Source organism: Budorcas taxicolor, chromosome 5 (assembly GCF_023091745.1).
Source record: "Budorcas taxicolor isolate Tak-1 chromosome 5, Takin1.1, whole genome shotgun sequence".
In the NCBI taxonomy this organism is placed as follows: Eukaryota; Metazoa; Chordata; class Mammalia; order Artiodactyla; family Bovidae; genus Budorcas; species Budorcas taxicolor.
Window position 1 is genome coordinate 107,709,816 of NC_068914.1, and position 24,502 is coordinate 107,734,317.

The 24,502-nt window shown below is 36.6% G+C and overlaps 1 protein-coding gene across 1 annotated transcript in view; it reads right to left on the reverse strand.

Moving 5' to 3' along the window:
* ANKS1B (ankyrin repeat and sterile alpha motif domain containing 1B) overlaps window positions 1-24,502 on the reverse strand; it is a 1,150,548-nt gene that overhangs the window by 959,140 nt on the left and 166,906 nt on the right. Inside the window, exons 3-8 of the mRNA XM_052640785.1 lie at window positions 22,173-22,329; window positions 14,664-14,960; window positions 12,448-12,523; window positions 10,059-10,160; window positions 6,921-7,034; window positions 901-1,067 (exon numbers count right to left, since the gene is read on the reverse strand). Coding sequence (XP_052496745.1) covers window positions 901-1,067; window positions 6,921-7,034; window positions 10,059-10,160; window positions 12,448-12,523; window positions 14,664-14,960; window positions 22,173-22,329 — 913 coding nt within the window. The remainder of the gene's footprint in view (window positions 1-900; window positions 1,068-6,920; window positions 7,035-10,058; window positions 10,161-12,447; window positions 12,524-14,663; window positions 14,961-22,172; window positions 22,330-24,502) is intronic.

Genomic DNA, 24,502 nt, shown 5'->3' on the forward strand with positions numbered 1-24,502 from the left:
AGGAAAGTGTCACTTTAAGTAATAGTAAGTAACGAAATGAAGTAAATGTTCTCATAACAGTCAGTATACTTAGCAAACTTGTTTTAGCCTTCATCAATAAAATGCCATACTTAACACAATCCACTCTATTACCAGTTTTTGAAGAAAGTATATTTCTATAACAAGTTAAGTACTAAAAGTGATAAAAGGTTTCACATCATAAAAATAATGCATTTCCTTTAATACCAATGCATCCTATAAATCCTTCTATAGGACTAAAGACAGATATAAAAATCTTGACTTTAAACTGACTGATATTGTATCAATATCAGTATTGTATCTTGATATTGTATCAATATAAAAATTCAACTAAGCAAGAATCTCTTACTCATGATTCAGATTCTGAGCTTACAGTTTGCATGCAAACTATTGGGATTTGTGTAAGATTATGAAAATATTCAGGTCAAACTATCCACAATGACTCTCTCCTACTATGATTTACAAAGTGGGTGGGAAGTATACACTCATGGCTCAGCTATGTCTTTCTTCTTCAAGATGGTGTTAGACTCAGAGAAAACAGGGAAAAAAGACAAAAGGAAGATTTTCTTCTTTCTTTGGAAACCACTGTCATTATGCCCAATAAAACTAAAAGAACATAATCAAAAGGACTATGAATTTATATGTTACAAGGGTCTAATAGTGGTGAGATCATCACAGACCATAAGTGATTTATCAAAGCATTTCTTCCCTACACATGCAGTGAGAATGAAACACCAATAAATATCAGAAAAGCGCAACGGGGAGCCTGACATTTGACCCTAGCTAAATCGAAAGGTAAGATAACACATAAATCCCATGGTTTTCAGGTACACAATGAACTGGCAAAGACAGACATATTGTCTTCTTTCCCCCCTTACTTACTACACTCTGGCTTCCATTTTTCCCAAGTTCTTCCTCTGAAATCTTGCTCAAATTATCTAAGTAGTGGTCTGATATTGTGTGGCACAAATCTTCAAAAGAATAATCCTTTTCTTGACAGAGCTTTATTTCATCCAAGAGTTTTGATAATTCACCAGTCACAGTTTCACCTATAAGAAGAGAGTAAATTTTTCAGAAGGTTCAAAAAAGAATACTTCTAAAACTTCATGCTAAATAATAAAAATACAACCAGTATAGTGCTAGAACTCAAAACATGGCAAACAAAATTATCAGAAAGTTTATTTTGCTGAAAGTAAGGTACTAACACCTCCAAGGTAAAAGAAACCTCAGTAAAACAGTATGCACTGAGAGAGGGAATCAGAAGGCAGACAAGACTGAAACCACAATCACAGAAAACTAACCAAGCTAATCACATTGACCACATTTTGTCTAACTCAATGAAACTAAGCCATGCCATGTAGGGCCATCCAAGATGAACAGGTCATCGTGAAGAGTTCTGACAAAATGTGGTCCACTCAAGAAGGGAATGGTAAACCACTTCAGTATTCCTGCCTTGAGAACCCCATGAACAGTATTAAAAGGCAAAAAGGTAGGACACTGAAAGATGAACTACCCAGACTGATAGGTGCCCAATATGGTATTGGAGATCAGTGGAGAAATAATTCCAGAAAGAATGAAGGGACAGAGTCAAAGCAAAAAAAAAACAAAAACAAAAACAAAAACCACCCAGTTGTGGATGTGACTGGTGATAGAAGCAAGGTCCAATGCTATAAAGAGCAATATCGCATTGGAACCTGGACTGTTAGGTCCATGAATCAAGGGAAATTGGAAGCAGTCAAACAGGAGATGGCAAGAGTGAAAATTGACATTTTAGGAATTGGTGAACTAAAATGGACTCGAATGGGTGAATTTAACTCAGATGACCATTATATCTACTACTGTGGGCAAGAATCCCCTAGAAGAAATGGACTAGGTACCATAGTCAACAAAAGATTCCAAAATGCAGTACTTGAATACAATCTCAAAAACAACAGAACGATCTCTGTTCATTTCCAAGGCAAACCATTCAATATCATGGTAATCCAAGTCTATGTCTCGACCAGTAATGCTAAGAAGCTGAAGTTGAACAGTTCTATGAAGACCTACAAGACCTTTTGGAACTAACACCCAAAAAAGATGCCCTTTTCATTATAGGGGACTGGAATGCAAAAGTAGGAAGTCAAGAGACACCTGGAGTAACAGGCAAATTTAGCCTTGGAGTACAGAATGAAGAGGGCAAAGCTAGTAGAATTTTGCCAAGATAACGCACTGGTCATATCAAACACCCTCTTCCAACAACACAAGAGAAGACTCTACACAGAGTTAAATGGAAGAAAGTAGGGAAAACCACTAGATGATTCAGGTATGACTTAAATCCCTTACGATATACAGTGGAAATGACAAATAGATTTCAGGGACTTGATCCGATAGACAGAGTATCTGATGAACTATGGACATTGTACAAGACACAGGGATCAAGACGATCCCCAAGAAAAGGAAATGCAAAAAGAGCAAAATGGCTGTCTGAGGAGGCCTTACAAATAGCTGTGAAAAGAAGAGAAGCCAAAAGCAAAGGAGAAAAGGAAAGATATACGCATTTGAATGCAGAGTTCCAGAGAACAGCAAGAGGAGATAGAAAGCCTTCCTCAGTGGTCAGTGCAAAGAAATAGAGGAAAACAATACAATGGAAAAGACTACAGATCTCTTCAAGATATCAGACATACCAAGGGAATATTTCATGCAAAGATGGGCTCAATAAAGGACAGAAATGGTATGGACCTAACAGAAGCAGGATATATTAAGAAGAGGTGGCAAGAATACACAGAAGAACTATACAAAAAAGATCTTCACACCCAGATAATCATGGTGGTGTGATCACTCACCTAGACCCAGACATCTGGGAATGTGAAGTCAAGTGGGCCTTAGAAAGCATCACTACGAACAAAGCTGGTGGAGGTGATGGAATTCCAGTGGAGCTATTTCAAATCCTAAAAGATGATGCTGTGAAAGTGCTACACTCAATATGCCACCATTTGGAAAACTCAGCAGTGGCCTCAGGACTGGAAAAGCTCAGTTTTCATTCCAATCCCAAAGAAAGGCAATGCCAAAAATGTTCAAACTACTGCACAATTGCACTCATCTCACACACTAGTAAGGTAATGTTCATAATTCTCCAAACCAAGGTTCAGTGATATGTGAACTGTGAACTTCCAGATGTTCAAGCTGGTTTTAGAAAAGGCAGAGGAACCAGAGATCAAATTGCCAACATCTGCTGGATCATCAGAAAAGCAATAGAGTTCCAGAAAAACATCTACTTCTGCTTTATTGACTACACTAGAGCCTTTGACTGTGTGGATCACAATAAACTGTGAAAAATTCTGAAAGAGATGGTAATACCAGACCACCTGACCTGCCTCTTGAGAAATCTGTATGCAGGTCAGGAAGCAACAGTTAGAACTGGACATGGAACAACAGACTGGTTCCAAATAGGAAAAGGAGTACATCAAGGCAGTATATCGTCACCCTGCTTATTTAACTTTTATGCAGAATACATCATGAGAAACGCTGGGTTGGATGAAGCACAAGCTAGAATCAAGGTTGCCAGGAGAAATATCAATAACCTGAGATATGCAGATGACATCACCCTTATGGCAGAAAGCGAAGAAGAACTAAAGAGTCTCTTGATGAAAGTGAAGGAGGAGTGTGAAAAATTTGGCTTAAATCTCAACATTCAGAAAATAAAGATCATGGCACATGGTCCCATCATTTCATGGCAATTAAAACAGTGACAGACTTTATTTTGGGGGGCCCCAAAATCATTGCAGATGGAAACTGCAGCCATGAAACTCAAAGACACTTGCTCCTTGGAATAAAACTTATGACCAAACTAGACAGCATATTAAAAAGCAGAGGCATTACTTTAACAACAAATGTTCATCTAGTCAAGGCTATGGTTTTTTCAGTAGCCATATATGGATGTACAATTGGACTATAAAGAAAGCTGAGCACTGAAGAATTCATGCTTTTGAACTGTGGTGTTGGAGAAGACTCTTGAGAGTCCCTTGGACTGCAAGCAGATCCAATCAGTCCATTCTGAAGGAGATCAGTCCTGGGTGTTCATTGGAACGACTGATGTTGAAGCTGAAACTCCAATACTTTGGCCACCTTGTGCGAAGAGCTGACTCATTTGAAAAGACCCTAGTGCTGAGAAAGATTGAAGGCAGGAGGAGAAGGGGACGACAGAGGATGAGATGGTTGGATAGCATCACCGACTCAATGGACATGAGTTTGGGTAAACTCCAGGAGTTGGTGATGGACAGGGAGTCCTGGCGTGCTGTGGTCATTGGGGTCACAAAGAGTTGAACATGACTGAGTGACTGAATTGAACTGAACTGAAACCATAATTAGTACAATAATATTAAAAGACAAAAAGAAATCCCAATTTTGTCTATTTGTTTCTCTATCAAAATAAAAATAAGTACTGAAGGTTTACACAAATGTAATAAATAAAATCATTTGGAACTACAATTCCTAAAATTCACCTATAATAGCCTTTAATTTCAACAGTCTTTTAGAACAGTGGTCCTGAACATTTTTGGCACCAGGGACTGGTTTCTGGAAGAAAATTTTCCCACAGTCAGCATTGGGGGGATGGTTTGGGAATGATTTATGCACATTACACTTACTGTGCACTTATTACTATTATGTCAGTTCCACCTCATATCACCAGGCATTAGATTCTAGAGGTTGGGGACCTCAACCCAAGTATTTGTGGGCATTATACTTTAGTGACAGAATTCATTCAACATTATTGAAATAGTGCTGAGATTCTACTTTCTAGGTTCAACAAAAACAAACAGTAGAACATATTTAAACAAATTATATAACTAATAAAGGGATAAAGAAGGAACAGACATATAATATGCATCAACTATGGACATGAATATTTCATAGATTACACGCAAATACTCGTTTTTTTTCTAATTATACTCACAAAGCATCCCAATGATTTATTCTAAAAAAAAACCAAACAGCAGTTACATTCAAGATATATGTTTTTTCAGTTCAGTTCACTTCCGCTCAGTTGCTCAGTCGTGTCCGACCCTTTGCGACCCCATGAATCGCAGCACGCCAGGCCTCCCTGTCCTTCACCATCTCTTGGAGTTCACTCAGACTCACATCCATCGAGTCAGCGATGCCATCCAGCCATCTCATCCTCTGTTGTCCCCTTCTCCTCCTGCCCCCAATCCCTCCCAGCATCACAGTCTTTTCCAATGAGTCAACTCTTCGCATGAGGTGGCCAAAGTACTGGAGTTTCAGCTTTAGCATCATTCCTTCCAAAGAAATCCCAGGGTTGATCTCCTTCAGAATGGACTGATGGGATCTCCTTGCAGTCCAAGGGACTCTCAAGAGTCTTCTCCAACACCACAGTTCAAAAGCATCAATTCTTCGGTGCTCAGCCTTCTTCACAGTCCAACTCTCACATCCATACATGACCACAGGAAAAACCATAGCCTTGACTAGACGGACCTTAGTCGGCAAAGTAGTGTCCCTGCTTTTGAATATGCTATCTAGGTTGGTCATAACTTTTTTTCCAAGGAGTAAGCGTCTTTTAATTTCATGGCTGCAGTCACCATCTGCAGTGATTTTGGAGCCCGCAAAAATAAACTCTGACACTGTTTCCACTGTTTCCCCATCTATTTCCCATGAACTGATAGGACCAGAGGCCATGATCTTGGTTTTCTGAATGTTGAGCTTTAAGTCAACTTTTTCACTCTCCTCTTTCACTTTCATCAAGAGACTTTTTAGTTCCTCTTCACTTTCTACCATAAGGGTGGTGTCATCTGCATATCTGAGGTTATTGATATTTCTCCCAGCAATCTTGATTCCAGCTTGTGTTTCTTCCAGCCCAGCGTTTCTCATGATGTACTCTGCATAGAAGTTAAATAAGCAGGGTGACAATATACAGCCTTGACATACTCCTTTTCCTATTTGGAACCCAGTCTGTTGTTCCATGTCCAGTTCTAACTGTTGCTTCCTGACCTGCATACAGATTTCTCAAGAGGCAGGTCAGGTGGTCTGGTATTCCCATCTCTTTCAGAATTTTCTACAGTTGATTGTGATCCACACAGTCAAAGGCTTTGGCATAGTCAATAAAGCAGAAGTAGATGTTTTTCTGGAACTCTCTTGCTTTTTCCATGATCCAGCGGATGTTGGCAATTTGATCTCTGGTTCTTCTGCCTTTTCTAAAACCATATATGGAATTTAGAAAGATGGTAATGATGACCCTGTATGCGAGACAGCAAAAGAGACACAGATGTGTAGAATGGACTTTTGGACTCTGAGGGAGAGGGAGAGGGTGGGATGATTTGGGAGAATGGCATTGAAACATGTATACTATCATGTAAGAAATGAATAGCCAGTCTATGTTCGATACAGGATACAGGATGCTTGGGGCTGGTGCACGGGGATGATCCAGAGAGATGATATAGGGTGGGAGGTGGGAGGGGGGTTCATGATTAGGAACTCATGTACAGCCATGGAGATTCATGTCAATATGGCAAAACCAATACAGTATTGTAAAGTAACAAAAAATAAAAATAAAATAAAACCAGCTTGAACATCAGGAAGTTCACGGTCCATCTCTTAGTCTACCTTAAAAAAAATATTTTAGGGGGAAAAAGTCAACTGTGAAATATCCACTCAATGTAAGCTTCATGGCAGCAGGGATTGCTATTTCCTTTGATCACCACTATATCTCAGGACTAAGAATAGTGTCTGATAAACAGTAGGAGCTCAATAAATATTGACTGAATAATGGATATAATATAGAGTATAAGATATATTAGACCTTAATTATTAGACCTTAAATTTTCACAAGTTTGAGCCCTTTTGTACATACAACATAAAACTGTGCATAACAGTTTAATATCATCTCAAGGGTTTTACAATTAGCTACTCACTTTTGGTCTTCTGGGAAGGAGATTCAACAGGAGACGAAATATGTGTTTCTTGTGTCATATCTTCCTGTATGTGCTCTTCGAGGACTGTTGGTCTTCCCATGCCTTCTAAATATTCTGTGTATATAAGTTTTTGAAATTACATACTTGAATTCATATATGTTAAAAACTCTAACTTGGTTTTACTTTTGATGGTCACTTTTTCAGTTATTTCTTCATATCCTAAGTTTTTCAAAAAAAACTTCAAAAAACCAAAGTGAAAGATCTTCATGATGAGCTATTAATTTAAAGCTTTTTAATTAAAACAGAAAAAATACTTCAGGAGAGACTCATGAATCCTTTTCATGAAAAGTAAACTTCTGTCACATTCTTTCCTTAAAAATAAATGTACGGTTGAAGATACAATAACATCCTTGGTTTCCTTAAATATATTCTATCTGGAGGTTTAAAACTCTCTGACTGATGCTTTGAATAGACCATGTCCATAAACAGGGATATAAAATTTAGATGCATATAACAACCAGTCAGGTAACATAAATAAATGAAGTGGGATAAGCTTAATTTGCAGTGGTGTTACAATCTTGTGAGATAAACATAATTGCATATTGAACTTTAGTTCAACAAAAAAATAATGTTTTTTGCATTATTCTTGAAGCAGTGTTCTGCATTCAGCACCTCATTCATTTTTCCAACTTTGATGAGGACATAGTAATAATAAAACTTAAATATTGCTTTCTATACACTCAGTGCTGTTTTAAGTATTTGATATAAATTAACTCATTTAATCTTCTCAAAACTATGACACAGGCACTATTATTATTTCAGCTTTAAAGATGAAAACTAAAGGGGAAGGATTATTAATTTGGCCATGTTTATTCAGCTAGTAAGTAGCAAACACAGATAGATATAAGAATCATCTTACTTTTCTCTCAGTCATAAAGAAAACAGCATCTGAATGCAGGGATATATGTCAACTAACATTTAATCTCAATGATACAGAAAAAAAACAGAAAGCCTACAGAGCCTGGTTAACCAGAGAGGAGATGCACCATCTAAAGTTCAGCCATGAAGTAAAATGAAAGCTTGCATTTTTTGAGAAACCAAAACTCTGGAGTGTTATCTGAAAGCCTAGATTTTTAAATGCTGAAAGCTAATTTAATTTTACAGAAATACAGCATGAGCCAAAAGTATGTGATCTAAACAAGTTATATCTGCTATCGCCCAAAAGGCATTCCTCACAGTTTGTAGCCTCTAAGGGATTAAATCAATAGACTCCTCACCAAGGGTATCTTTTACTTGTGCTTCTTTATTCAGAAGGTACCCCTTTTTTCTTAAAATTCAGTTAAGACTCTTTGTGCTTTCATGCCAACCACCTGTGTCTTCATATTATCCAAATAGTTTCTACCTAAGAGCAACTCTACTAGGCAAATTCTGCTAGGAAAAGAAAGCAGCATATGGCATTCTATCATTACAATTTTTGACCCAGGCAGTAATGTTACCTACTATAAATTGTATTTACTGCAATGACAAACTTTTTCATAAGATATTAAATGTGCCAGTGATTGAACACCAGGAATGCAGAGAAAGTTCACATTCTAAAATGTGACAATAACTATAAAAATGCAAAGAAATAGCAAATACTCTATCACAAATTTACATACCTAATGAACAAATCGTGACTATTTAAGAGAACACCTATATAATAACATTTTCATCTAAGTTGAACCAATGCAATGTGTTAAAAGTGTCTGTAATTATGTCATGCCCCCTTTTCAGTGGACAGCATTTATTTGCTTCTCCAAAAAGATATATTAGGCACAAGTCTCAGTTTTTTTTTAACTTCAGTTAGAGGCAAAAATCAAATATGAAACACAAAGTTCCTAGAAGGCAACGACTGATTTAAAGGTTGCATACCACTCTTTTATTTTTCAGCTTTCATTCAACTTGATTTTAATTTGAATTAATGTGAAGAATCATACTTGTATTCTTCTCTGATTTATCTCTATAGCACTTGACTAGCAATTAACTTCTTTATTAATAAGAAAATTGTAGGGGCTTGAAGTTTTCTGAGAGGTTTTGGAAAATAACGAGAGAAAAGAACATAATGATCTCCTGTAGTGAGTCTGTTCTCTTTCCCTCTTCAGTCTTTGTGGACTCTTGTATCTACATGTCTCCTGCCCAACTTGGTTTTAATTCATCTGTCTTTCTGAAGGACAAAGCTGCTCTTCAGCTTCTCAACTGATATCCTATGAAACCCACCCCATCTCCCTTTATTACACTCACAGCCAATCTATAATGACTGTAGGGAATAATCCACACTGAGCAGTGTAGGAGCTAAATGCAAAGGAAAGAAAAAACATCTGTAGTTTTAAGAGAACACACTGCGCATCAGGCCTAACCACCAAGGAAAAAGAGAAAATCAAATGAGGAAGTATGTATCCTGCAAATGAAAAAATAGTGCCCAGATGGTTGTCAAACATTAAGCAGATCTATTTTAATAACCAAAACTAACTACAGATATACTCAAATGATCTTTAATAACCCATAGGCTGGTAAGACTGAATTATCTTGTATTACTGGATTTGGTAGCAAATAATCTGCATTCTTTCAAGAAAGGACAATTTTGTTGTTGTTAATTCAGCATTTATATATCAGTTCTACCACTTGGAATAGGATATATGTTTGAGCAAGTCACTTAGCTTCCTGGAGCTTCGATTTCCCTTGTGTACAAAAAGAAGAATAATATTTGATTGATCTACCTCACAGTTACAGAAATCAGACAAAATAATAGAAAATCCAAGCCAGAAAATTCTTAAAGCATTATTCAAATGTAAGATAATACTTCATCATCACCACTTTATAGCCCCAATACCTTCAAGTCATAACTACATATTTATTACAAGGGTTTAATTAAAAATACTTTTTAATATCGAGTGAAAAAAATATTTTAGTTGAAAAATAGAAATAACACATTAAAAGGTATTCATTATTCTTTAGTTTAAAAGTCTACCACAAAAAAAAAATGCAAATAGTAACTTCATTCAAAAGTAAATGTTAACTTGAAACTCAAGAGAAAACTAGGACAGTTTTAATTTAATCTTAACTGTAAGGCAAACTCATCCATCATTCAATACTATTTACCTTGTAAGAGAGTTGCAATCTGGAGAGATTTCTGAGATGGATGTTCTTTCAAAATGTCTAAGACAGTTCTACCTAAGCTATCTTTTATGTTGGCATCAATTCCTGAAAGAAAAAGAAAAATCCACTAGATGTACATAGTGGAGTATCACCAGAAGATACTGTCAATACATAACTGTTCTAATTTCAAAAGTATACAGACAAAGCACTTAAGGCAGTTTTTTTTTAATTAAGCCCTACACACATACACACACACACACACACACACACACACACACACACACACTTTTAATAAGAAAGAAGATGGAAGTCTACTGATGCCAAAGATTTGGAACATTTTTTTATAATGAACTCTTAGAGGGCACTGACTCAAACATTAACTTTTCAGATTACAGCTATTTTAGGTTATAACTACTTAACTAAATTATAGACTATCAAGTTGAAAAATATTAGAAAGTAAATTCCTAAAGTATAAAGGTCATGTGATTTATATATTCTGTATAATATGATCTAAATAACAATAATGTACCATATAAGCAATATAACAGCAGTCTTAGAATACTTTAGCATTCACAGAAGTTGAAAAAGTAGGACTATTTTGAATTATTGTCCAAATACTAAGTAAAATATTCCACATTTATTTATACATGATTATATTCAATATCAGCAATACTCATCAAATACCTGATAAGCAAACTTCCTAATGTTTGTAACTGAAATACCTTTGGAATCCTTTTAATTCTGAAAATATTTATGGTAAAGAGGTTTTACTATAAAGAGTTTAATGTAGCAAATAGCAAAAATGTCTATAAACTTCCCAAATATCTAACTGTAAACAAAAGCCAGTTTTCAGGATCTGGCCTCAAAAGTTAATTCATTATAATAAAATTATTACATATTTGCTTAAATTTGTATGGAAATATGTTACCAGCACACATTTAATTGATTACCTCATTTATTATATCATTGCATTACCTATCAAAGTTACATATACATGAAATTTCAACTTTGCATAAGAACAATCACAATGCAACAGTCTGCTAATACTTTTCTTTTAACATTTTTACTGAGGAAAATAAACACGTCAAATATAGTTTATAACACAGAAGACTCATATATATTGTTCACAAGCATAAATTTGAATCTATGCCTTTTGATCTTAAAAAAAAATCTGACCTCGGTTTCAATTTTATTTCAATCATAATACACATATGGAGACAAATAAGCCTAATTTGTTGTTCCTTCAGAGCTTTCCCTCTAAAAGGTTCCCTTTAAATCACTGAAGCTTACACACAATAGCTACTCAGTTGATGAATTAACTGGGGTTCCCTCACATCTCAGTTGGTAAAGAATCTGCCTGCAATGCAGGAGACCCTGGTTCGATTCCTGGGTCAGGAAAATCCCCTGGAGAAGGGATAGGCTACCCACACCAGTGTTCTTGAGCTTCCCTTGTGGCTCAGCTGGTAAAGAATCTGCCCAGGGAGACCTGGGTTCCATCCCTGGGTTGGGAAGATCCCCTGGAAAAGAGAAATGCTACCCACTCCAGTATTCTGTCCTGGAGAATTCCATAAACTGTATAGTCCATGGGGTCACAAAGAGTTGGACATGACTGAGTGACTTTCACTTTAATCCACTTTAATGATGAATTAACTAGAAGGAAAATTCACCTTAAGGATGCTGCTGCTGCTACTTCTAAGTCACTTCAGTCGTGTCCGACTCTGTGCGACCCCATAGACAGCAGCCCACCAGGCTCCCCCGTCCCTGGGATTCTGCAGGCAAGAATACTGGAGTGGGTTGCCATTTCCTTCTCCAATGCATGAAAGTGAAAAGTGAAAGTGAAGTTGCTCAGTCGTGTCCAACTCTTAGCAACCCCATGGGCTGCAGCCTACCAGGCTCCTCCGTCCATGGGATTTTCCAGGCAAGAGTACTGGAGTGGGGTGCCATTGCCTTCTCCCGCCTTAAGGATAAGGAACTCTAATTTCTGTTTACCACTGTTAACAATATAAAAATCTAGGGGAAATTATATATTATTTAATAAATTAAGCACTTGTCACAGCTTCACAGGGATCAGTTCCTCTCTCCTATAGAAGGCAGAGATTTTCTCCCTCTTTTGGTAGTTTCTCTAATATATTTTAATATGATTTAAAAGCATAAAATTATCACTTCTAAAAGCTCTTGATTAAAGAATCTATTGAAAAGGAAGATGAACATTTATATCAGTTTTTTTGCTTAACACTGAGGCTCAATTCTACATGGTTCTACATACATACAATTTAGAGTGAGGTAAAAGGGTAATGTGGGGTGAGGTGGATTGTGTCATTTTCCTCTGTCTACTTCTGGAGTACAAATAGTTTTTGGCAAGATAAGCTCCATGAGGAATCATGATAGTTACCTGTTTCTAACAGAACTCGCACAACATCCACTTTTCCAAACAAAGCTGCTTCATGGAGTGCACTCCCTTTTTCTGTCTAGAAAAAAAGAAGGAAAAAGATTAGGAAAGCTATAGATAAAAAAATTATATCCTTTTATGCATTCATACATATTGTTTGTAATCTTAGCACTCTGACAGAAGAGGAGTGTGGAATAAACAAGAGATCTATAAACAAAATCCAACAGCTTGAGTTTGTGAAATATCTGTGCTTGTGTAGCCATTTGACCTTGTTATGTTTATAAGTCACTCATCTTCTTTCACCCTCAGTTGTTCTCAGATATAACATAAGAGTAGTAATGCCTACCTCACGAGGCTTTTCTGATTATTCAGTGAGCTCATGCAATTCAACATGCATTAATTAAATACCAACTCTACACCAAGAATAGTTAAGGGGTGTTCTGAGGTTGTACATTTACATTCTATCAGAGGAAACAGATGTGTAAATAAATATTAATGGCAAATAAAATCACAACAATTTAATGTGGCTTTAAAAACCTGGAAAATATTCTCCTTGCTTTCCTTTCCATATCCTCTTGTCTATCCCAACTCTCGCCAGACCTTCTGTAGCTTATTCATGCTCCAAGCATACTAAACATTTCATCAGTATCATCCTCTTGTTTTCTTCTCCAAGAATCTCAAAAGCTGGTCCCTCTGCCTGGCAGGACAGAACTCCTAGCCCTCTCATCACCTATACCACCAGTTCTCAATCTTCAGCCTGAATCAGAATCACCTAGAGAGCTTGCTGACCAGATTTCTGGGCACCACCATGAGTTCTGACTCAGTCACCTGGGATACGTGTGTGCGTGTTATGTTGCTTCAGTTGTGTCCAACTCTGTGCGACCCTATGGACTGTAGCCTTCCAGGCTCCTGTGTCCATGGGATTCTGCAGGTAAGAATACTGGTGTGGGGTGCCATGCCCTCCTCCAGGGGGTCTTCCCGACCCAGAGATAAACCCACAGCTTACATCTCCTGCTTTGGCAGGCAGGTTCTTTAACACTAGTGCCACATGGGAAGCCCCAATAATAAGGGTCTAGGGAGTACAATTGAGAACCACAGACCTACACTACATGTCAAATCTTAGTTTAAATATAATTTCACTCAGAAAGTATTGCTTGCCCCTAAAGTGTAGCACTTTCCCTGTGTGTTCCACATCAATCTAATCTTCCTCATCATAGCGCTTATACTACTACATTATAATGTTATACGATTATCTATTCCCTTTAATAAATTGTAAGTTTAGTGGAAATGTAGACCTTATCTATTTTTTCATCATGGTATCACCAATGCCTAGTAAAAAGTACCATACCTCAGAATACTCTTCAACTATTATTGGTACAGAGTTAATATGGAAATTAAGAATTATTTTGAGGGTAGAAGGAGGGAGGAACATAACACAGAAGACAAGAATTTGTGAGCACTGCAGGGAAAGATTGGTTTCTGCTCCGAGGATGATCAAGGAAGAGTTTAAGAGAAAGTTTTCATCTATGCAAATGGTAAAGTTTTTTAAAATTTTTTCTGATTGCCTTTAGGTATAGTGATCCTTTCTTTATCAGTCATGTACTCAAGTACATTATTGTAGAAAAAGGCCTGGACTTTAATCAGTAAATCTTAATTCACATTCTAGGTTTATGAGCTATGTGTCCTTAGGCAAGTTTCTTAGTCTTTGAATCTGATTCCTCACCTCTGTACTGAAACTTAATAGCTCTCAATCCTACAAGATAGCTGTGAGATATAGATTCTAAATGTGTCAACATATTAAACATAAAGTAAGTACTCAAAAATTAAAGCCAATTTCATTTCTTTCTTTCATTCACTCAATATTAGACTGAATTCCTGGTGTATGTCAAGCTGTGTGCTAGATACTGGAATAAAGGAAACAATTACTAAGAAGACCACACATAACTGCCATCTAGTAATAACTTTTCATGTGGAAAGCCCTCAAGTTAGAATGAGGTTAGAGAGTAGGGCTTATATCCCTTCATATTTCCCAACAGTGTGGCAGGATACTTTGAATTTAGTAGTTACAAAAATACATGTGGACCATTTGCCTGATTTAAAAATGTTAATATTTCTTCCTGTAAATTTAACATATAATTAAGATGTAAATTTTAACATCTGTATCTCAAAGCAAAGCAAGAACACCACTGTTTTGGAAGCACAGCTACTAGAAGACTCACTTGACAGCTCACATCCATTCCTGCTTCCAGCAGCACCTGAACAACTGCCTTGTGACCATTTCGTGCAGCAAGGTGTAGTGGTGTGTGCTTTCGGGTGTTGCAGCTCATTAAGTTAGGGTGTGCACTGATGATCATTTTGACCACTCTAAGCCGTCCATAGAGGGCTGCCAGGTCCAGAGGTGTTTCCAGCTTGCTGTTTCTGATGGTAGGATCGGTGAGCTCTTCCAGGAGAACAGCAACTACCTCCGAGTGTCCGTACTGAGCTGCACAATGTAGGGCAGTTTCATTTTCATTGTTCTGTTAAGACAAAGACATACAGTGCAAGTTTTCAGAAATTCAATTTGTTATGAAAATCTAAACATAGTAATTTAAAACCTGAGATGCTTTGAAAACATACATTTAAAATGCATGCGTTTTAAAGTATGCCTAATAGTACTTTATATTTGGTAATAGTATCTATCATTTATCACATTTTATTTTTATCACTTGGTGGCTCAGACGGTAAAGCGTCTGTCTACAATGCGGGAGACCTGGGTTCAATCCCTGGGTTGGGAAGATACCTTGGAGAAAGAAATGGCAATCCACTCCAGTACTCTTGCTTGGAAAATCCCATGGACAGAGGAGCCTGGTAGGCTACAGTCTATGGGGTCGCAAAGAGTCGGACATGACTGAGTGACTTCACTTCACTTCACTTCAGTTGAAAGAATCGAACTTTTCCTTAAACTATATATTCTAACTTCTAAGAGTGATAAATGATTTAGCTGTGTTAGTTAGTAGCCCTGCTGGGCCCAGATGGTTAGTGTTATCTGCACTGTGCATCAAGCCTCTGTGACATCTGTTAATGAGAGAGATTAATAACAATACACCTTTAACAGACTGGCTTTCCCAAATATAGTTGAGAGAGTAAATTCTCTGATAATGAAAGATGTACAGAAATGTTTCCCAAATCAAGTTTCATTTTATCTTCCATTTAAGTATAAATCTTTGCTTCTTTTGCAAAGAGAACAAAGATGTACTGGCCCTAACATTAACCCATATCTTTTTGAAATATAATCATGAATTGAGAGGCAGGTCTATACCCATATCTAGACAAGTTACAAGGAATATTGCACGTGTAGCTTATAAGTGTTTCAGCTGAGGGAATTCCCTGGCAGTCTAGTTGTTAGGACTCCACATTTTCACTGCTAAGGGCCTGGGTTTGATTCCTGGTTAGGGAACTAAGATCCCATAAGCCATATGCTGTGACTCAAAATAAAAATATAAGTGTTTCAGCTGAAAGTCAATGAGATTTTCCCAGGAATGTAGCAGAATAATAAGTGTTAAAATCAAGAAAACTGAACCCCATTGCAAGAGAGATGGACCTTTCAATTATTTGGGCAGACAGTGTAGGTATATGCAGTATGACTATGCCCTGAGGTGGAAAGGTCAGTTAGGAGAAATGGGAACTTGAAATTTTAGTAACAAAAATGCAGTGTCCTAAATGAGGGTTCTAAAGAGCAAGGGATGATGTTATCATCACAGTCACCATCATAGTTAACACTGTGCAAAGCACACACAGTTGCATTTCATATGTGCTTACTTATTTAATCCTAATTGCCTGGCCTGTGTGTGTGCTCAGTTGTATCAGACTCTTTGTGAACCCATGGATTATAGCCCACCACGCTCCTCTGTCCATGGGATTTTTCAGGCCAGAATACTGGAGTGGGTTGCCATTTCCTCCTCAAGGGGATATTTCCAACCCAGGGACTGAACCTGTGTCTCCTGCACGTATCCTACATTGCAGCCGGATCCTTACCACTGAGTCACTAAGGAAGCCCCTAATCCTCACTAAGAAATAAATATTATTATTGTTGTTGTTGTTCCCATTTTACAGATGAGGAAACTGAGGTATTGTATAGTTGAATAAGTAGCAGTTACACAGCCTTATACAGCCATTTAGTATTGGAGCCAGGATTTGAACCTAAACAGCCTAGACCCAAAGTTGGTACTTCTAATAACATCTTCCGCAGCAACTGTTATGACTACCATTTGCTCAGTGTCTAAAAACTTTACATATATTGTCTCCCTTAACCCTTACAAATGATCCTACAAGACTAATATTAACATCTCCACTTCATGGATGAGGAAACTAAAATACAAAAAGATTAAATTACATGTCCATGGAGAATCAGGACCTTTGGGAACCTGTATCGTAAGAATCCAAAACCTATTTATGCTTTTTCCATTGTACCACACTGCCTGCCATGTTTTTCTATACTGTCCAGGAAGAAAAACAGAAAATTAATGATCTGAAAGCAGAATTTCTATGGATTTTGCCCAAAAGAACACCAATTGAGTTGAAATAGGAAGTAGCTGCTTAGACAGCTGTTCTAAGCATTCAAACCCAAACAAATGTTATTATACCAGAAAGTAACTCAGTCTTGCTTTGGATGGTAAAACAATGCAGGTAAGAAAGCTGAGAGTAGAGAGTAGATCTGAAAACTTAAAAAAAGGTGTGACAAGGGGGAAAAAGCACAGAAAAAAGTTTCTTACTATTTTACTTTCCAAAATGTAGCAGGAGAGGGCCTTTGAAGGCCAAACTCAGATGAAAAATATACTCTTTAAAGACAGTCAGCAAAAAGTTATGATCTAATAGATGGGGAATCCAGAGGGAGATACTGCTTTTTCTAGAATTTTGAGGATGTCATTCCTATTCTTAGTTTAAATGTGTTACCATAAACTTAGAACATAGAGGCTTACACTCCGTGATTTTATTATCTGGTCAAGTTTTATAAATCTGATTTAAAAATCAATCTTATTACTTTAAATCATGAAAATATGATATAGAAATATGCCTCCTGACTAAACCAAATTTCCCATTGGTTGAAAAGAGATTAAATCTCAGTTTTAAAAATATAGCACCTCTTTGAGGAATCAAAAAGTGAATTATGAAATAGTTCCTCAAAGACCTCTCTACCTTGCAAAGGCCTTAGCCTAGGAAATTATAAGTGTAAAACTGAAATTTTCTATTAACTCCAATTATCACTATCCAGATCTCAAAAAAAAATATTTCAATCATTCAAGACTTAGGAAAAAATGTTCACAGAGTTTATCCACAATATCTAAGATACACTTGGCTTGTCACGTCAGTGAAGATGTGACAAGATACCACAATTGTGGTATCTTTAGAAAAACCATAGCTGTATACTCATATACATAGTCACTAGTGGCCTAAAAAAATCCAATTTAAAATAAATAGGCTGCAATAACATACTAATTAATAATTGTTAGTATATCTATACTTTGTTGTTGTTGTTAAGTCATGTCCGACTCTTTGCAACCCCATGGACTGCAGCATGCCAGGCTTCCCTGTCCTTCACTATTTCCCAGAGACTGCTCCAACTCATGGCCATTGAGTCAGTGATGCCATCCAACCATCTCATCCTCTGTTGCTCCCTTCTCTTTTTGCCTTCAATCTTTCCCAGCATCGGGGTCTTTTCCAATGAACCAGCTCTTCGCATCAGGTGGCCAAAGTGTTGGAATTTCAGCTTTAGCATCAGTCCTTCCAATGAATACTCAAGGTTAATTTCCTTTAGGATTGACTGATTTGATCTCTTTGCAGTCCAAGGGACTCAACTCTTCTCCAGCACCACAGTTTGAAAGTATCAATTCTTCAGATGCCTACATTAAACATTCTTAAACTGCTTTGAATTCCTTCTTTTTTTAATCAGATAAGTGTTCTCTAAAAAATAAGGACAATTCCAGATAATGGGTGCCAGTATGAAACTGGCTTTAAAAAAGCTATTTACCAAAGGCCTTACTTCAAAGTAACACTAATGGAAACTATCTAATGTTAGTTGGATTTGAAATTTCGGTGAATGCAGTTTGAAGTTTTGGTGAATATACTTATTAGAAAAGGCTCCTCTGGTTTCTGTCCTAATGCAAAATTAAAGAGAAAAAGAAGAGAAGGTGGAAGAAAAGAAGAGGGAGGAAATACAGGAGGGAAATGAATATACAAAGAAATATAAATTGAAAACATACATAACAGAAAGAGAAATAATAAACGAAGTGACAAAAGACAGGAAAGATGTGGCAACTATAAAAACCATAATTAGGGCAGAGTCCACTTTATTTTCAAAATTATTGCACTCTAACTGCTGCTGAGTCACGTCAGTCGTGTCCGACTCTGTGCGACCCCAGAGACGGCCCCCCACCAGGCTCCCCCATCCCTGGGATTCTCCAGGCAGGAACACTGGAGAGGGTTGCCGTTTCCTTCTCCAATGCATGAAAGTGAAAAGTGAAAGTGAAGTCGCTCAGTAGTGTATGACTCTTCGTGACCCCATGGACTGCAGCCTACCAGGCTCCTCCATCCATGGGATTTTCCAGGCAAGAGTACTGGAGTAGGGTGCCATTGCCTTCTCCGATTTCACTCTAAATTGACCAATAATTCTAGGGCAGCATAAAATGGTGACCAAGGTTGAAGTGCTAACATGTACTTATTAGCAACAGTAAATCATTCCATCTCTCTGAACCTATCTTACTATAAAATTAGAATATTACCTTCCCTATAACCTTAGAATACAACTAATAAATCAAGGGTGATAACATATAGGAAAATGCCTTATAAATTGGACCCTATTATACAGAGAGAAGTAAGCCAGAAAGAAAAACACCAATACAGTATACTAACGCATATATATGGAATTTAGAAAGATAGTAACGATAACCCTGTATGCAAGACAGCAAAAGAGACACAGATGTATAGAACAGTCTTTTGGACTCTGTGGGAGAGGGAGAGGGTGGGATGATTTGGGAGAATGGCATTGAAACATGTATAATATCATATATGAAACGAGTTGCCAGCCCAGGTTCGATGCATGACACTAGATGCCTGGGGCTGGTGCACTGGGACGACCCAGAGGGATGGTACGATGAGGAAGGAGGGAGGGGGGTTCAGGATGGGGAACATGTGTATACCTGTGGTGGATACATGTTGATGTATGGCAAAACCAATACAATACTGTAAAGTAACTAACCTCCAATTAAAACAAATAAATTTATTTAAAAATTTTTTTTAAATAAAATAAAAAATAAAAAGTTCAAAAAAATAAAAAATAAAGTGTAAGTTAGAATTATTTTGAAAGAAGGCTTTATAATAAACCAAAGGTAGCATTCAGAAATCAAAATGAAGCCCTGATGATTATGCATAATTTTAACATCACAACATAATATATTACTGGTTATAAGCTTAGGCTTTGGATCAGAAAAACCTGAGTTCAAATACTAATTGCATTTCTTAGGAGCTGTGATATCAAGGGGACGTTACTTAGTCTTTCTAAGGTGGTTTCCTCATATATAAAGCAGGTAATACCTACCTCAATAGGCAATAGTAGAGTTTAGAAAGATAATGTAGATGAAGTACTCTGCACAATGCCTGGCATATAGTACACACTCCATAAGTGATAGGGTTTATGATGTAATACTAGTGCACTATTGTGCAGGATGGTGAAATTATAGAGATCTGAGTCCAAGTCTCAGTTTAAGTCACTCAGTAATGCGTGAACTTATGTGTGTTACTTAGCTTTACTGAGCCTGATTCCCTGTCTATAAAATGGAAGTGATAACAATCACTTCAGAGAATTGTGAGAATTAAATAACATATTGTAGGTAAAACTGCCCGGTTATCATAAGCCTCAGTAAACGTTCATTATCGTTTTCATTCCTGCCCTCTATTGCTTAAATACATAAAGGTATATAATTAATTAGTATACTTCTGTCCCATTTGGGGGGGGAGGGTGGAATAAAGCTAAAATCAAAATTTACCTATGAAAGCAAAATTCCTACATCAGAAACTTTTAGAAGAAATAACATTGAATGAGAGATCTATGTTAGTACTAAAGGAGTATGTACATAATAACAAACAAAAAATATGGAAAACATGGTATTAAAAAATCTCAAAAAATTTCAACTCATCTAAAATAGAAACCACAACATAAAGTAATAAAATTTAAAACAGAATTTTGAAGTCCAATCTCCTAAAAAAATTTTTTTTATATTTAAATTGATTTATTCAACATCACAGAAAATAACAGTTTCTCTATGCTATTTAAAATCTTCAATATTCAAATGTAAATGTTGGTTAGGGTTTTTTTCCCTTATTTTCATGTCATTTAAAAAATATTGTTTGTAGAAACTAATATTCCATTGTTTAACCTTGGTTTGTTTTTCCGTCTTATTACTTTAGGTTTGCTTTGGGCATTCAGTTTTAAGAATAACCACCAGATGGCTCATCCCACCAATGATCTTTTAACTTGGTTTTCTGAGGAACAGGCAGCATTCTCATAAATTTCCTTTTTAGCATAATAAATAAAGACAGCCATATCCATCATCTGATAAAGACTTGAATTCACTATTCTCATAAAAATATTCTGTATTTTGTAACATGAAAACATAGACATTTTATTGTGACATATATTAACAAGATATTTTTCCAATTAATAAAACATTTTTACTGATTAGTTCTTTACACAACTGTATTTTTATGTAAGAAAAATATTATATTTTCTTCCCTTTGCTGTATATAGCTATGAAGTATTCATTTTTAATCTGAATTAGGGTCAAGTGTCTGCAAAGTCTGTACCCATATGAACAATATGCTAATTGTACTATATTAGAGGCGCTTGCCCTAGAGTAACCTTCTTGCCTCCATACTGGACAGGGGCCAACCTGCAGCTTAATGCCTTGTTTGTAATTCAATTGTTGGGCTGCACGCTGGTTTTCAAATATAGTTGTACAAAATGGGAACAGTAGGGGGCATGCAGAGCTCGTTTGTTATCATACTGTACTAGAGGGCTATATTTTACTTTCTGGAATCTGTGGTCTTATTTATTTAGAACACTGAGAATGGCATTATTTTTAAATATATGCATTAAGTGTAACATGGATACTATGTAGTTGCAAATATTTTGACTGTCTGTCAGTTTCATCCTGCTGCTATATTTTACTGAACTTACTTTAGCCATACGTGTGTGTGTGTGTGTGTACAGGAAATTTTTTATTTAATATGTGACTGGCAACTGCATACATTGTATTTGCATTTTAATTCACAAAATAGCACTTAATATAAAAGTGCTATGTAAATGGTAAAGTATTATACAAATGATAGCTATCATCATTGTTCTAGCATCTAAAATTTTATTAAGAAAAACTTTCACATTATGAATGTGAATTGTTTTATCTTTAAATATTCAATAACTATAAAATGGATGCTCATGTAAGGCAGGCAAAAATACTAGAACTACTCATTTATGTGGGATTTTCTTATTAACAAATATCTTTACAAATGTCCAACTTAGTGCTATTGTACCTATAAACAAATGCCAAAGAAGTTTTCAAATATCTCCTTTAGCAAATTCAGCAGTAGGATCATCTTTGGCAGGGTAATGACAGAAACAACCACTTTTTCAATGTGGCTTTGACTTCACAAAACTCTCAAAAATCACAGCATGAGCAAATACTTGACAAACGCACCTGTTCATTGACTCTGGAATGTGATGGTCCATGATGAATAAGAATCTTCACAATTTCCACATCTCCTTTCCAGGCAGCCAGGTGAATAGGAAAATAACCTTTGTTGTCTGCTACATTTGTTGATGCCTCATATTGAAGCAGTTTGAGAACTATGTCCCTAAGAAGGAAAAAAAATACAACAGAAGAAAATATGCTGAACAATACGGCTACTATTGAGCAGATAATCATAAAAGTATATTAGATACTGACTAGAAATTTAGAGTAATCATTCAAACTATCACCACCACCACCACCACCACACACACACACACACACACATACACACACAGCATTCATTGACTGACTCATACAAGTACTAGAGATCTTTTGGGCAAAATATATCTAATTTTATTAACCGAATGAATTTAGTAAAATAACAGTATACCTCTTCACATCTTTTTTAAAAATGGAGTATTCCCAGATAACTTATATCTGAGATTTAGTCCGAAGGAAGACTTGTGGTGCAAGCAAACACCCTGTTTACAAACAAACAGTTATCATCCTGCTAAAAGACATTTAGGAAATTATACATCATTCCGATAGAGAACTAGAATAAAGGATTGAAGATTCATATAAAAGAGAAAGCAGCACAGTAGGAAAGAGACTCTGAAAGGTTGAAAAAAAATTAATAACTTTCAGCCATGGCACAGAACATACTTTGAATGTGTGTTGTTTATATTTGTATACTGTTTCACTTTCCTCCTCCAAGCCTAAGAAATTATTTTAAGAGGGAAATTCATTTATGAGACAAGTCCTACCACTGACGCAATTACTCTAATGACAAGATTTCAGAGAAAATAAACCCCATCTTAACAGTTCTTTTCTAAAAATAGTATTATTTTATAAGTCCTGAATATAAAGGACTTGAATGTAAAGTACCAGTTACACAAGTGAAAGTATTAGTCGCTCAGTCATGTCTGACTCTTTGCGACCCCATGGACTGTAGTCCACCAGGCTCCTCTACCCATAGAATTCTCCAGGAAAGAATACTGGAGTGGATTGCCATTCCCTTCTCCAGGGGATCTTGTCAACCCAGGGACAGGGATCGAACCGAGAGATCGAACCCAGGTTTCCTGCATTACAGGCAGATTCTTTATGATATGAGCCACCAAGGAAGCCCAGCTATGCAAACTACCAATAATATGACCACTAGAGTATCAGTTGGTCTTATTTTTCTTTTTCTTTCCTGTAGAAAATAATAATAGTGCCTATTGCTTAACACAGGTAAGAACATTAAATGAGAATATAAAAGAGAAGCCATTCAATGAATAGTAAAACACTATACAAATATTAGTTCTTGCCCCAAGTAAAAATAAAATTCTTTAAAAGTAAAACTGCTTCCTTCAAATCACCTTTGGAAAAAGTCTGAAAATCAGAAGGAAACCTGAAGTTTGCCCAGTTTCTGTGCATCTTCTCACCTCTCCACCACGTAAGAGTTTTATATAAGCTCTTCCATTCTCAAATAAGTAACTTACAAAGTGGTGAAAATGATTCAATATTTGAGAATAACAAAAGCAGCTAAGAATCAGAAGATCTGGTTTGAAGTCTTAACTCTCTAATACTTAGTCACTTGGCGTGTGTGTGTGTACCTGTGTGTGCTCAACCACTTCAGTCGTGTTTGACTCTTTTTTTGTAATTAATTGATCTATTTTAATTGGAGGCTAACTTCTTTACAGTACTGTAGTGGTTTTTGCCATACATTGACATGAATCAGCCATGGGTGTACATATGTCCCTCATCCTGAACCCCACTCCCATCTCCCTCCCCATTCCATCCCTCAGGGTCATCCCAGTGCTCCGGCCCTGACCACCCTGTCTCATGCATCAAACCTGGACTGGTGATCTATTTCACATATGATAATATACATGTTTCAGTACTATTCTCTCAAATCATCCCACCCTCGCCTTCTCCCAGAGAGTCCAAAAGTCTGTTCTTTATCTGTGTATCTTTTGCTGTCTCGCATATAGGGTCATCATTACCACCTTTCTAAATTCCATATATATGCGTTAATATACTGTATTGGTGTTTTTCTTTCTGGCTTTCTTCACTCTGTATAATAAGCTCCAGTTTCATCAACCTCACTAGAACTGATTGAAATGCATTCTTTTTAATAGCTGAGTAATATTCCATTGTGTGTACCACAGCTTTCTTATCCATTTGTCTGCCAATGGACATTTAGGTTGCTTCCATGTCCTAGCTATTGTAAACAGTGCTGCAATGAACATTGGGCTACATGTGTCTCTTTCAATTCTGGTTTCTTGGTGTGTATGCCCAGGAGTAGGATTGGTGGG